Consider the following 16,205-nt stretch of genomic DNA (forward strand, 5'->3'; position numbering starts at 1 on the left):
AACAAAATAAACTATACATCGCTGAACGCTCGTTTTCTGCTCCAATGTAGCGTTAGCGGTCCAAACCAGATTCCAAAGTTTCAAAACTAACCTTTCTTCCCCCTCCCCGCCTACCCCTTAAAAACAACATTAAAAAAAATGCACCATATTTTTTTTAACGAGTTTGTTGTTTTTGGAAGTGCCCTGGAATATTTGCTGTTGAACTTCGCGGAGGATGAACGGTCATCAATGGAGATTGAGAGGTGACCCTTATTAGTACGCACAACTGGCGACGACGAGTGGTCAGAAGTAATCACGCGAGACAATTAAGTACTTTCTATTTTTACCTATATCTAGCGCCTGCCGTAGACACGTGAACAAGAGCCAAGGAGGAGGATAAACTCACTTACGCACTTGGCCTGAAAGCCGTTCAATAATTGAATTGGCATCCTCAAGCCTCAAGAGTCGAAGCACGAGCGCTTCGGGTCACGCTTGTGCATTAGTGACACCACGGCCGCTCGATTGCCTATGCACAGCGCGCAGAGGAATCGAGCGCCCCTGGTGACACCCACTTGGTCTCCGTAAAAATACGTACTCGTTGGGCATATAAGCTGTATTTAATGTTGAAAATTGATTTTCTTGCGTGATATTTAGAAAATTTATACGCCGTACTTTCACTCGAACGAGCTTGCGGCACCCCTTTCATGAAGTGCTGCATTCGTCTGCATGGTTCGCTGATAACCTTCTTTTTTTTGTGTGTGTGTAATCTTATAGTATGTTAAGGGGAGCATTTATATTTCGCCATATTTATAGATTTTCTTAATAGTAAAACAATAGTGAGCCGTCACATTCAGAACTAATACTATTTCATCTACGTTAGTATTTAATTCAACTTTAAAAATGCAAGGTACAACCATGTGTAACAACTCCACTTCTAAGCCATAGGGTTTGCGACTTCGGCTGTTCAATGTTTTCAGCAGCTCATCTTTACTCTTGGTTTGACTACCTTTATGCGAAGAAATATGGGTTTTCATTCTTTTTATCATCCTTTTTTTCCCTCGAGGTTGCTGGAACTACAAATAGCACCACTTTGTGCTCCCCTATCGTCAATTGACTAGGGGAGGAAAATTAACAACTGGGAGTGTCGGGCCACCGTCTATGGGCGTGCTTCTCAAATCTCTTCGGTCCACCCTTGTCTCGTACAAGCGAAAATGAGTGTGCTTCGATTAGAGAGTATTTCGAACTGCTCGCTCGCGGTCACGTGGTCTATGGGCCGCGTTTGCAATACGAGCGGCGAGCAGCTGGCGAAAAGGCATTGATCGTCTGCAAGCGATCTCATTAGCGCGATCGATCGCGCATACGAACTTAGGATCCTGAGCAGAAGACGTCCTCCCCTATATTGTCATGGTTCAAGTTGGTCCCCCTCTTATAATCTAAGCTCTCTGGCGCCAATCGAGTCGTCTGCTGCCATCTGTCAGAAGCGAAGAGCAGCACATCCGCAAAGGAATACGTCTTTCTAATAAATAGCCCTCGAAGACGTTCTTCGCGATGCCGACAAAGAAAGGGACAGGAACGGCTGCAGCTGCGTAAGTGAGAAAGGCAGTTTTATCGCTCGATCAAGTGCACTATGAGCGTAACACTAAACAGCGAGCGTCTTTTACTTTTACAACAAGTTTCTTCGCGCAGCTACATGGCCAATAGCCTCTATAACCTTCTATAGCCTTTAGGATATAGACGGTCGACATACTCAAGTATAGGCTATCTGCAGACACGAGCGTCATAGAAGGAAGCAACAATACAATGTCCGCACACTGTAGTATGATGTGCGATGGCCAGCCAGACGCGCTTTCTCAGCTTTGAGAACAACGGTGGGAAGAGCAACACGCGCGACCGTGACACTGAACCCGTGACCGCGGCGGAGTTTTTTCTTTTTGCCCGGTATCCGGCTGCTGGGGTGTAGACTCTGTCGGACGCCGGTGTTTACACTATATACCCCGTTTCCCCTTAAGGACGGACCGCTGCGGACGCTACGAGCCAAATCCGGCGCTGTAAGCGTACCACGTGACTACCTCGCTGCTGCGCCCCTCTGGAAACTAGCGTGACGCTCACCCAGCGTTAGATGGTGGCCTGCTGCGGTCCGTCGTATACTATGGTGAAACGGAGCGTGGTGTTTACATTCGGCGAACTCGTAAATCTGGAAGGGGAGGGAGGGGGGCTCATCTGGCACACCATGCGTTCTCTCTCGCTTCCAGTGCCGCTGCTGGGCGCGCCTAATTTATGGACTGGCAAAACGGCGAACTCCTGCGCCGAAAAAGGCACGTTTTCGAGGGAGCATCCCAGGCGCCCATGGGGGCTTGAGGCCGGCGCGGAACGAGCTGCGTTGTTCGAAGCGCACCATTTTTTTTTTTTTTCGCTTCGTATCAGGCGATGAATTACAAGACTAAGCGCCCCCCCCCCTTCCTCCCTCCCTCACCCCCCCCCCCCAAAAAAAAAACACATTTTATTTATTTGTTTTGGTTCTGTGGAATTTGTTGTTTTGTATAATTAATTACCATAGTTATGTATTTGGTTCTTGACACGATGCTGCAGCCGATTCCCCCCTCCCGCCCCTAAAAATAAACGCCAGTATGAAAATGCACTGCTCCTGCGAAGTATTGCGCGTGAGAAGGTTCTCTTTAATGTTAAACTGTTCTTTGAGTACAGAAGTATCCAGGTCAACTTCCACTCTAATCAGTGGGCAGCTTTATAGTGTGTTTTCCCTACAAACCATTTTTAATTTTTTGGGGGGTTTATAAACTGGTCTCGTGAGCTTGTTTCTGGAAAATCCTGAATCACGGTGCCAACCCTGTCACATCTTGGCGCGATATCGAAATTGGCTCGGCACTGACCTACTTGGTTCCCTTTGTGAGGTTCCGGTTTGTGGGAATAATACCGATAAGAAAGTGTGGGAGCTCTGTAACCGTCTCATCCAACACGGCCGGCCAAGAGCTCGAGCGATTTCTCAGGCGCGCCGCTAATCCTCTACCGATCGGAGATTCCGCCGACGACTCTTTTTCCCACTCAATGCTTCGCTTTCAGCGGCCACCTTCGCACGTTCGCACTCACGTTCCTAAAAATATACGTCATATATATATAAAAAAAATATAAAAAAAGAGTGCAGAGTGGAGGTCAAATCCGATTTACGTGCATGTCGCGTCGAGCAAGCTCAAGAAGGATATACGAAAGCTCCTTTTCTGGACAACGTTCACGCCGCGATGTTAACATCGTCCCAGTCTGCTACAATCTTGCTACAGCGGGTCATATATTGAATAGAGCAAACTCTCGCGACGAACGCGCAACAGCCACCACAAAGATAACGGTCTTCCACGGGTACCAGTGTTTCGAGTAAAAACCTACTCCCCCCTCCCGCGCCACAGTAACACCCATTCGTTGAAACGTGCGCTGCCTTCCCCTCGGAGAAAGAAAAACTCGCAAACAAAGGTCGAGCTTTATATTCTGAAGCTTGGAGGGAATATACGGGAGACCCGAGGTCCATTCGCACGAGTCTCGGTTGCTAAATAGCGCGGCATACGCGCAAAGCCCATGCAAACCTCCGCCCCTAAACTGACAGTGTGGTAGAAGCTATACGAGCACGTTAGTCCAATCACGCGTTTTCCTTTTCGTCACGTGATCAAGCAAGGCGCGGTGTCAGATGATGGCACGGAGGCCGTCGAGTGGTCCGGCGAGCGCCCACTGCACTGTCAGCTCACGGGTCAACGGAGTACAAGAACGGGACGGACGAGCGTGCGTGGGAACGCCTGGCTGACGCTATAGGAGTCGGGCGCATGCCTGGGCATACCCGATGAGTCGCGGTCTGGCGGATGAGGACCGTACACGTTGCGACTCTGTTGCAGGTATACGGTGGGACCGTGAGCCTCATACCCCTGAAAGGGGACGCAGCTGTTCGGGCGAGCTATAGCCCTGGCCGTCCGAATAAGGCTATTTGCGGACGCCTGGGAGGACCCGGGAAGTTCACGTCGGTTCGCGCGTGCGTGAAGGAACGGAACGCGTGCAGGAGACGGTTCGGGACGTCGCGCACTCCGTTAGGCGGCGCCACGTGCGGAGGATTTGATGCGCCCCATTCGACGACGTGGACGGGCACATGATGAAGTGGGCTGGGCACGCGGGAAAGTGCTCCTTCTTCCTCGGTTAAAAACAGAGGCCCGAGTCTCGTATTTGACTTTCAGCTGCAGCTGCCGTGACATTTGTCTCTTTTTTTTTTTTTTTTTTTTTCATGAAAGCAAAGCGAAATAAATTAGGCGTGTTGTTGTGAATCTTCGTACAGTGGGAGGTCGGTCTACCCTTGACATACAGACTAAAAAAAAGTCTGAGGGTTCACTTTCGTGCAGTACAGGAAGACAGCCAATCAGGGGGAATGGGAGAAGGATCCCAGCCAATGCCAAGGATCAAATACGATTATATCTGAAAAGTGGGATGTGCGCAGAGACAGTGGGCAAGTGGAAGTTGTGATTCGCTGGGATCAGTTCGCCGTGATTGGTTGTCATACTTTCCCTGTTACTTTCTCTTCAACTGTAAATAACTTTTCTCTTTCTGCCCCAGTCTCGGGTTAAAACCAAGGGCCCTAATCTCGTCAAATACACAGTTGGAGCCCCAACGCTCGTTTTCACCTTGTACTGCAAAAAAAAGAAACCCTCAGACGTTTCTTTTTTTTTTTCTTTTCTTTAGAGTGGCAATTTTAGTTTAGCGCGGCTTGTCTGCCACTGATGTATTTAGCGCCATGTTGGCTACCCCATGTCCTGTCATGGGAAAATCGCTTTCGTAGTCGCCTGATGATACTCAAAAGGATTTAAAGAACAAGAACAAAAACTATAGTCGCAATTTTTTTTTTTTTGAGAGTTGCGAAATAAATTTAGCGAATTGCTCATGAATAAATCTTGCCCCCGGTCGTCCAATACAAACAGGACAGGCTCAGTCAGTGACATAGCGAGGAACTTTTTCTGTTGGGATGGGGGTTTGAGGTGTCTGGAATGTCCATGACTTGGGGTGGCGGGGAAGGGGAGGGGGGGAAGCTGAAGCCTAATAAGTCCTTCCCCTGGCTACGCCACTGGGCTCAGTGAGTATAGCCGACGAAACGGAAACAACAGAACACCAATGCAGGACAAAATTATTTGAATTCACGGCTAGTTCATCGTTCTGGTTAAGTGCCAACTCAACCAGAAAAGAACAACTTCGACGATAACAATAAGAATATCAACCGGGTGGTGCTAGTTTGTTGGGTCGCGCCCAGTATGCACGTGGCCCTGAAGTTGCACTCGAGGATTAGGGGCTGAACACTGCAGTTCCACTGCTCATACACCATACGCAAGACAGTCTGCAGGCACTGACTGAGATGTGGTTCTTCCTTTTCTTTATAGCGCTGACATAGTCAAGACCTCACACTGTAACGAGTGGGAGTCGACATGGGGTAGCCAAATCGGTTTCCATGGTCCTAATAATCGGGCTGATGTCTGAATGAGCAAAAATATCAGCAGAGACCTTGTCCGGTGCGGACCTACCGCCACAGTCAGACACGTCCTCGGGACGGCCCTCGGCCCGACTGTCGGCTGCAGTTATCGCTCCTCAGAGCGACGACAACGACGGTGACCTTCGTGCTGACCTCTCTCGTCACCTCAGTTCAACGCTCGCCTCACTCTGTTTGCCCCGGACGAGGTGTGTACTCTGCAAACTAGGGCCATTAGCCGTTTACTCCTCTCGCGCGCGCGGTCTGCGCATTTGTGTCGGTTCTGGTGTGGCGGGTGTTTATAGCCGGGCGCTGAAGCGGATTCCAGCTTTCCCACACCGCTTCCCGTTTCAGAGCAGAAATAGAAGGAAGCTCCTCCAAAGTGGGGAAGTACGGAGGGGTGGGCGCTGCCGATTAGAAGACAGAGCGCGCCCCTGTGTCTCGGGTGACAGAAGCGACTCTTTGTCGTGTAGGTTCGTCAACCGCTAAGACAATTTCAAACCCTGGGGAAAAAGAAAAAAGGAAGGGGGCGGTATTTTTGTTCGCGATCTTCCTCGCTACAGTTTACGAGCCTCTGGTCGCGTGAATTTCGTCAGCTTTCAGCGACATTCCTGTCTTCATTCCTTTTTTTTGTAAGATATGCCGGCTACGTATCGACATTCCTGGTAACGCTATAGAGATCGATGCGCCGTGTTCTTCCTGTATATATATATATATATATATATATATATACTGAGCCATATAGATTATGCTATATCTGAGCATAATATCGCGATTACGGAAAAGGTTTTGTTCGTCTATTGTACTCGTTGGCAGCAATCGAGTGAAAGCGCGGAGTTGAGGCATTCTCACGATTATACGAGAGCAAAACAAGTCACCGCGATAGTTTGCAAAATATTTCAACATCGTGCGGATAGAAAAGCTATATAGCGCTTTTCTAAAGCTCCATATTAAGTTTTATATACCTTGTCGTCGATATTTTCACAGTTCGAGAAATATTTATATCTAGTATTAGTGTAGATTATATATGTTTTCCTATCGAATGTCTATATTTTTTCTTGCCCAAACAACTATACAAAATGTTATACACTTTGTGAATGTTGAGTTGAAACCTCTCTTCCTTTAGTGAAACCTTTAGTCCTCCGGCTCTTCTGCTATCCAATAAGGGTGTATTATGCACACTCAGGGATAACTTGTGAATTTTGAGACATGACATGAGAGAAGAAGAGCCTTATATTCGAGCCACAGAGGTTTTTTAGTGGTGAAAGTTTGATAAGTTTTTCAGTCATAGAAATATTACTATATTTTATGTTATCGATCTTTTTTTTTTTCTAATTATCACCGAATCTAACCGGTCAGATTTAAATGGCATCGCCTAGTCGTTAGTGAATTATATAAGTGCTGACAAACTTGCCGCTCTCGCACAACAGGAAGAAATGACTTCTCAGCATGAAAGCTTGGTTCAAAACTTAAAATATCATAATTGTTACATTTAGGTATTTTATAGTCATAAATATTTCTTTAGACACTCCGAAATGCAGGAAGTTAATTTTTAGCAGCCTCATCCGATGGTCCTGCACACCTGTACCGACTCTCGAGTCTCGACGGCTGAGACTGCAAACGTGCAAAGCTAGTTCTTCTTTTTTTTTTTTTTTTCCTTTCCAACTAAAATTATCTTGACCAAAATTGAGCTGCAAGGCACGAAGATATGAAACGAGGAGGACATATGTGAAGACTTGTTTTTCATGTTCCGATGTTGATAAGCACTAGATAGGTTTTGCCGCCACTTTCAGGGTCAAGGATACCTTAAGCGGTCCACCTGCACCGATATCGAGGTCGCAAGATTACGCCAGGCACGTTCACGACACCAGTTGTCTTGGACTTTATGATTTGTCGTAAGACGTGTCAAACATGTTTCAATCTCCTTTTTTTTTCTTCTTTTTTTTTTAGTCTATAGCGTGCAGTTTTCACGGACCAGCATTCCCGCGTTCGTCACTAAGCTATCTTGTATATATTCATCACGTAGTTATCACTCCATAAACGAAGCTTAGCGGGCCTCCGTGGGCTGTTGCCTTTTGGCAGTGCCGAGGAGGCTCTACTGATGTAATAAGAATTATAAGTATATTACTGATAATAATATATGAAAATCGAGTATCTCGTTTGGTTTTATGCTGTAATACCCTCGGAACTCTTGGAAATATATCGAACAATCAAAATATTTATTTTTAACTCATAAAAACAAAAAAAATTCCGATTTTAAACGCTAATTTTATGAAGTACATGATATTCATCAAATGTCCATCCTGTCCTATCGGCAAATTTCTTCTAGCAATGAAACTTTCCATTAACACTCATACCAGCCTGCAGGGAATGCCTGAAGCAAAAAAGTCCACTGAGTTTCAACAGTGAAGGAAGTGCTGCGCTATTCGCGCCAAATTTACGTTTTTTGCTAAGAATTGCGCCACACCTGCGCCGAGATGGGCTTTAAAAAGAAAAGAAAATGGAAATATTTCATGAAGAGTTAATTCTAATATTAAGATCAGCATAAGAAAATGAAAATAGTACAAATATGTATTCTACAGCGACTCTACTCACAGTATAGTTTCTTACATCGAAAACCTGTTCAAACATGAATCGTGAGGCGACAGGACTCCGGCATAAGTGGTACGGCGGTTCGCTTCCGTCCAATGTTTCTTTCTTTTTCCTTTTTTTTTTTTTTTTTTTTGCCGGGGAACGAAGGGCAAGTATTTTTTTTTTTTCTTCAAATTTTGCTCGTGTCATAAACGGCTGCCTTGAGCATGCTCATCACGTGGGTCCGGACAGCCACGCTCAAGCTCTGTTGGCTGTTGGTCAATCGCTCAAAGCCTCCTCTGCTCTTCAGGTCCCGAAAAAGCGAAAGGGAAAGGCTGTGTTCGAAATCTTACCCAAAGAGGTCCGAGCTACTCTTGCGGATTGAGCCACTTGATAACACAGATAGAGCGACGCAGGACGCGGGTAGATTTTCGAACGCAAAGGTACAAAACCCTTACCCTGGAGTAAGATCAAGTAGATTTTGGAACACGGCCAAGGGTACGAGGGCCCGGCAGAACAAATGGACAGCATTGACAGGGGACGTGCGATGTCAAGTCTGACGAGTATGCTGAGGTCACCGAAAAGTGGAGGAAGTGAGGAGGAAAATCGTGGTTTTGGCTCGGTGGTGTTCAAAAAGACATCGGACTGCCGGGCGCTTCAACTTTTTACAGTTTTTGCCGGAGTTGTGTAGCCTCACGACTTCTGAAGTGTCCTGTTTGAACAAACCTTTAATTTTAATAAGACCACAGTCGAAGGCTCGAACAGACACAATCACCAACATACACACCAGGGGCGGATCCAGAGCTCCCTTCTTTTGGGGGGGGGGGGGGGGGGGGGGGGTAATTTGTAACTGTACTATTCTCCCATTCTTTCGTGTACACCGGGGGGGTCCCCCCATGTCAAATTGCCCTTATAGGGGGAGGGGTTGACTTTGTTTGGGGGAGGCGGCCGCCCCTGTCCCCCCCCCCCCCCCCCCCCCTCTTGGATCCGCCACTGATACACACACTAAAAGCTCAGGCCACAGGGCATTCACTGCGCTTGATTAGTTTAGCCGATGAGAGAACTCGCTTTTGGTTCCATTGGCTAGTATCGTCGGCTGCGCATTGACTTAAGATGAAACCAAGTATAGAGACTGTACTTGTCGACCGCAGTGACCTCATCATCGTTTAAATTTTCAGACTAGGTCGGCGATGTCATGGGGCTAGAAGTCGCGATAAAAATTTGCAAAATAGTGGGATGGCGGCTACTGCAATACGACAGAACCAGGCTATTTTACTCCTGTTGAGACCACTCGATTATTATGTCTGCCACATGCCTCCATGCCGTGGCTACAATGTGCCGTGGCACTTGCGCCAGCGCGCACGCGCGTTGAGCTTCACCACTTTGCACCGGAGTGGTAGGAGCAGCGGCTGACGTGGGGGAGCGCCTGGGTTGGCGCGATAGGCTCGAAAATTATGCTCACTACTATTACAAGTCGACTTTCTTTGGTCTTTACTGTAGGCTAACCTCTAATTTTAAAATACTGGTTGAGAAATGGAAAAACAAGAACAAAACGCGGGTGCATATTTGAATAAATACGGTAGTGAATGTAGTCCCCGTGCCGCAGTCAATCAAAAGGGCAGCGAACTTCGACTAAACTCTGGCTTCAACACCTTTAAAGCGGGCCCTCCGGGCCACCTCAAACAACCTCCCTCATGATATACCTTTAATAAAGTTTTTCAGACAAACAGACAGAAGCGGATGGCTACTTTTCGAAATGTAACTGTAGGTTTTCTTAATATTTGTAGGGGGTCGTTTTTTCGATTTGTGATGTAGGAATCTTGAGCTTTCGTGAGTTCACGGAACTTGGGAGGACATATTTTTATTGATGGACGACTTATATTTACAGGCTAGACGAGGTATCGAGAATAAAAGGGGGAAAGGGGAGAGGCTTTATCTCAACTGAAGTGTCGCGCTATGCTTCATTTTACGTGTTTTTTTTTTTTTTCGTTTTTTTTTTAATACTAATTTTAAACGTAATCTACTCTGACCTGAGCCTTATTTCTAAAAAGAAGGCTGTCTGTTAGATTTAGCGACGCAATCACTTTTCATTTTCAAGTGATGAGCAAACAGATGTTGGCATCTGCTTCAAAACGGTCACTGGCTGCTCAAAACCAATATTTTGCACGCCATAAAACCTGCTACGAGAAGTCCAATACCGCTTCCCTCGCCGCTTCAGTCTCACTCTGCTCTGCGCTGCCGTTTGCATGACTAGAATTGATGAGATGAGCAAATCAAGCCTCCATATTAGATCAATTCAAAGTGCGCTTCAAGAAAAAAAACAAAACAACAATATCACGCTGATGTTCTTAAGCTTCCACTTTTATTGGCCGCTCACAAGATGGTACAGCCAGACAATATGCCGCTGCAATTATTGTGTTTGTGTGCCTAATAAAGTTTTATTGGCCGCTCGTGACCAGGTGGCAGTACAGCCCGAGCAGTTCTTGAGCGTCTTTGTTCGCGGACAGACTAGCTTCCAAACCCCGTTGGACGCACCAGCCTTTTATTGCGGACGGCAAAACCAGGCGATGATCGGTTCCTCGATCGAACCGAAAGTTGTGCCATATTGCGAAACGATCCGGGCGATCTGTCCGAGGCACGATGATCGCTTCGTCGAAGAGCAGCTCCGTTTCCAGGCCTCCGCGCCCCACATCGGAACGACCGCCGAAATTAACGATGGGCGATGACCTTGCGGAACGGGACTACAAACCGTCTCGAGTGCCGTACACTAGTCCTGGTACTACTATCCCCTGACTGGGCTAGTGGGACGACCGACGTTGAGGGTCTCTGTCTCGCCATTACCGCTCCAGCGCGCGAAACCAGCCGCTCGCCGTATATATCTCCCCCGCTTGGGATGGAGCGAAGCCTATACTCCACGCTCGAAGCCATACAAATGCCAGGAAATGTGCCCTTTCTGCGACGCTTCGTTCCTTCAAGTTCGGCCGACTCGAAGTAACGAGGCGTGTTCTCAAATTCTGATTGGTCGCTGCGACCGCAGATCGCCCGTCGACGTAGCGGTACTAATAGCGCACGATTGACCCAGCTGGCTTTGTAGCCTTCGCTGTGGTCCAGCTTGTTAGGTGAGAGCGAGTTTATAGGCGGCGGCTATAAAACGAGGCGCTACGAGTGAGGTTGAAGCCGCGCGTTGAGGGCAAAGATGTCGGCGGCTTCGGCGGCGGTTCGGGCGAAGAGTTTTTATCGACCCGTCCTTAATGCGACCCTGGAAGGTCGCCGAGATACCGAGCGGGACTGTGCGATTGCTCGGCTGGATACAGAGAGCGCCGTTATCTGTATCAATAGCGGTGCTTCTCGTTCGAGGAACCAGAAGAAACCTCTTCTCTGCGTGACGCATTGCGGCTTGAGTGGACCGATTTGCCACTCCATTTAGTATCACGCACAGTTACCCTGTTACTTTTCCCTTCTTTCTTTATATACTTTTGCCCTTTTGACAGACACTGCCGCAAGTTCATTGCGTAAGCTGTTCTTAGAAGCACAATAAAAAGATGCTTGATTAGATACGAAAAGCACCTAACAGTATCAGCACCTAAGAGCAACACAGATAAGGGTGTTGCGCCGTGAGGGCGTAACACCGTTGAGTCTTCAAAAAAAATTGAATACCTTAGGACACGATAGAAACCCTATGGTCTTTAACGTGCCCGAGGAAACAGTTAATTGGCAACTCGAATCCGTACGTGGGGCTGAGAATGAGTATCAGCAGAGCGTTACCGTTACGCTGTAACCATTACCGCCGTGCCCGAACTGTTCCGGGAACTTACGTTGAAGAAAATAGTTCAGCGAAGAGTCGTCCTTCCCTCGTTGCCGGTTTTTATGGCTTACAGTTCCTACAAATTCGGTGTGTTTTTGGTGTCGGAGAAAAATAGACGCTTATCGCGGCTTATGTTGAAATAAAAAGAAGATAGAACACGGGCATGGGACTCTCTAACACCCTGGATGTTTGGGAATCCCATGGAACTTGCGCGCGTGACTTGGATACTTGGGAATACAAGCCGGTACCAATCAATGAACGACATGAAATAAAGGGTGTGGATCCGAAGAAAGAAGCTGTCTCGCGAACAGTCGAATGAGGTTAACACAAAATGAATCTAAAGATAAATATTAGTTCCCGTGAAGCTTGAGTTTTTCTTTAGACCAAGACACCTCTAACTCTGCGTTTTTCTCTCTCGATTTTTTTCTGATATTGTTAAAACCAGATCGGAAATTAATTTATAGGGCGTATCCGTGTATACTGAAGACACGGAACCCTAGGTAAAAAACAGTGACAGAAATGTTTCCTTCGCGGTATACTGTTCCAGCACGGCAGTGAAGGTAACTGCGAGGCGGTAATACCCGGCTTACACACTATCTCCTCGCTTCATGAGTGACGTCTAATTAACTGCACATAAAAAAAATAATGTGGGTTTGAAATTACAGGGAGGCTGTTCTCATTTCATGTTCATCACTCCAAGTTCGCTGGCCTCGCACGAATGGACTCTCCACTTCTACGAAGTCATTTCCCGACCTCTAAACGGCGATTTCCGAGCAAAAAATATCGGCACTCTAAATCGGGATCTTTAGCTTCGCGTTTTTCGCATTGGCATCGTTGCAGCAAACGTACCAGAACAACGTTCAAGCAAATAGAGACAGGGGAGACTCGAAGCTATACACATCCTGCCCTCCCCCCCCCCCCCCCCCCCCCTCGCCCCTCCCAGCTGAAAACTCACCGCGTCAGAGGAGCGAGAGCAGTCATCATAGGAAAACCGTAACATCGTGACTAACACCGACGACGACAACAGAATGAGAACAAAAGAGTTGTTGCGGTGACCCTAATCATCCCGCAGGTATCGCTACGCATGGGGCGCAATACATGACCTTTCGTCACGCCAAGATGAAGTCAAGATCGCACAGCTCGCGCTCTTTGTTTGCTCTCTCCGGCCTCGAAACCTCAAACAACCGTCCAAAAGTCAAACAACGACAAAAAGAAATCCGTGGGGCACAAGATGAAGATGGAGGCACATAGTGCGCATCATACAGAGCTCTGCAGGACGAGCTACATTCCATCGACGACCGCAGCAGCGGCAGCGGTGCGCAGGGGTAAAAGGAAAGCCCTTGTACGCTATTTTCAGTACAGCACCTCCGCAAACCGCAACGCACCACACACCGGCCGACCCGCTGGAGGAGGAGGAGGTGGAAGAGGAGGAGATCGTATGCGATGTTCCATCTGTTATACGAACAGATAATCGCCGGCACCTATTTTGAAACGCGCAGCGCTCGGTTTATGGGCGCGTATGTCGTCGTCTCCCTTCCTTCTACCGCACGATCTACCCCGCGTTATAAAAGTGAAAATGTGCGCCGGAGGAGGCTGCGGATGTTTGGGCAACGCAACCGAGGTTCGCGAGATAAAATGCTAGGTCTTCCCAATCGCGAGGCTGCGATGCCAACGACCCCGGGTGCAACCGATACCCGGGTCCGGGCCCCTCGAACGAGTTCACCGTTCAATCGAAGCAGCTCCCGGAATTTAAGCATCTTGTAAATACGTTTCCATTGGTCCATTCCTCGTGGTTCGTATTTATTCCAGATCTGGGTGCACGACCAGTGTACTGATTATTTTGAGCAAATCTGTTTGCAAGCATGTACGGAAAAAAATATCTTAAAGAATACGCTCTTAATCGTTTTCTAATGTTATATCGTATATAACAAAATGCAATATCAGCTGTCGTTGATCTGTTCCAGGTCGGTATACCCTAAAGAGAATCAAACAAACGGTTCGACAGTATTTTTGGTACGTGGAAACCATCTCGTCCTTTCGTGTGCTCTAAGCCGTACTAGTATATTGCCCTTGTGTGTTCCAGTTCATCATCTCACTCTCGAGTTTTCTGTACAAGGAGGACATTTTGTAGTCAATCCTTAAGTGAGCGGCGGCAAACATAAGGCTGGCGGTACCTTCAGTGAAGCTGTCTTCGACTCACTTGCGTAGCATTTCTTAGCGCAAAAGCTTCTTCCTACGCGTCGGCTCCTTGCAAACGTCGCCATCGCGTCTGCTCACCTCGCCGTTCGAATGAATGGATGAAGAAGTGGCGGATACGACGGGCACCGCAACGACAAGTGCGGGAAACCAGAGACGTCGGAGTTATTAATGGCTCCCAGACGCGGCGACATCGACAACAGCTTGGCGTCTTTATGGAGGAAGGGGCGAGCACATCGAGACTTCGAAGGCGCGGAGACGGGCGCCTGGTCGCGGCTTCGATCGGAACGAAACCGCCTTCACTGCTAAGCTGACACCGCGGTGCAGAGCTACGTGCTCGTTGGAACCAATCATACGCTTGTCTTTTACCACGTGGTCACACCGCTCCGTCCATAGCCACACGCACGGAGCGGGGTGAGGTGAAGAAAGGGAGGCGGCTGATTGGTCCAGACTGCGGAGTGCTCCCACCGCACTGTGAGCTCGGAGCTGAACGGCGGATAGCGGGTGCGGCCCATCCGATCGCAACTGACTTCTTGTCAGCCTTGTATCGTGGGACTATTTTAGCGCGACAGTAAGTACAGAAGCGCCGGCTGCGTGTCTCTTGACGAGAGCTCGAGGGATGACAGTCCTTACGGCATAGGCCTGTACTGAAGCATTGCACGTCTATTTTTATTGTCACGAACATTTATATTTGAACCTGTGCAGTTCAAAAAAAGTAAAAAGCAAAACTATTTTAATATATATTGTATGAACATAGCTTCCTCTATACTAGAAAGCCCGTCAAATTGACGACGGAACAATAGAGCGCCTGGTTGCCGGAAAAAGAGAAAGGAGATGCGCCAGAACGCCGAATGCAATGGTAGCGCAAGGGGCGATCTGTCATGAGCGCCAGCGGACCTAGCGGCCTCTCCCCAAAGCGCATTTGAATTTATTTTTTCTCTTTCAAATTTTCTCCTCCCCCAAACGCGGTCACGGCGAGGCATTGCGGAAAGGATGAAAGGATGCAGCGACCGTTTCACGGCGGAAGGAGGAGAAGGGGTGCGAGCGCCTCTTCTCTTCGTGCAGCAAACGCAATCATATTTCTCCAAGCGAGCTGGACAAGAATGACGAAAATAATTCCTGGAGAACGGGAAGAAGGGGCAAACAGAAATGTCCAAGCACAACTAGGTGACCGGCGCGCGACCAAAAAATTCCGCCTGGTCCTGGTATCGAACTAGGGACCTCTCTATTTCCACTGGAGCGCTCCACGAACTGAGCTAACCAGGAGTTAGACGTCAGCAGAACAAACGGGTTTTATCAGCTGCCACCAGTCTCCCACCAACAAGGGTGAACGGCCGCATTTTAAGGTTATAATGATAATGAAATTAATGCCAAGGTGCAAGCGAGCTGGAAAATAACGAATTATTTCCTCCAGAACAGGAGTGTTTTTGGATTTGACCACTCGCGCTGTCGTCGCACCACCAAAAGGTCGCCTTTAGGACGCTTTGGGTATCCTCTTTCTCCGCCTGCTCTGCCCCTTTTTTCGTGACCGCTTTTCTTTGGGGTTTCTGGCGGGCTTTCTAGTATAAAGGAGGCTTGGTATGGAGCATTCGAAGTTTTTTTAGTTATTTTGATGCAAATTACTTGGTACACTAAAGACAGAAACCGCCTCCCCAAAATCGTTGCAACGGGACTGGCGATAATTTACCTGGGATATTGAAATATTGAATATGGTCATATGTATACCAAAGAAGTCACACTAGTATACTCAGAACCTTCTTTAAAAAAAGTGCAATATATAAATTTAAAAAGAAAAAAAAACATTTTAGGGAGGATTATAGAACGGCAAAAACCGTTTCGTTGTCTTTTCGCAAAACTTTGGTCCCGACCTCCTGTTCAAAATCCCTCCCAAAACTTTTTTTCTTTTTGGCCGTGTTTTTTGGCTTTTAATGCTTTGTTTAAATTCACTTGTGCAGTTTATTCACGCCTTCGTGTTTTTTGTTTGTATCTTGCAGGTGGTGGATCTTCTAAACAGGTGTACTTGCCCGTCCCAATTCCCGATGATTCGCGTCGCGGACGGGAAGTACAGGATTGGTGACACGAAAGTGCTAATCTTCGTTCGAGTAAGTACACCAGGGCTGCGAAAGCCCACGCACATTAATCTTGATTTGAACT

The 16,205-nt window shown here is 47.6% G+C and overlaps 1 protein-coding gene across 1 annotated transcript in view; it reads left to right on the top strand.

Annotated features, from left to right (window-relative positions):
- Nucleotides 1-16,205, top strand: part of LOC8038594 (GAS2-like protein pickled eggs) — a 484,840-nt gene that overhangs the window by 454,801 nt on the left and 13,834 nt on the right. The window contains exon 2 of the mRNA XM_042290727.1: nt 16,046-16,153. Coding sequence (XP_042146661.1) covers nt 16,046-16,153 — 108 coding nt within the window. The remainder of the gene's footprint in view (nt 1-16,045; nt 16,154-16,205) is intronic.

This window comes from Ixodes scapularis, unplaced genomic scaffold (assembly GCF_016920785.2).
Source record: "Ixodes scapularis isolate PalLabHiFi unplaced genomic scaffold, ASM1692078v2 PGA_scaffold1__304_contigs__length_218370807, whole genome shotgun sequence".
Taxonomy (NCBI): domain Eukaryota; kingdom Metazoa; phylum Arthropoda; class Arachnida; order Ixodida; family Ixodidae; genus Ixodes; species Ixodes scapularis.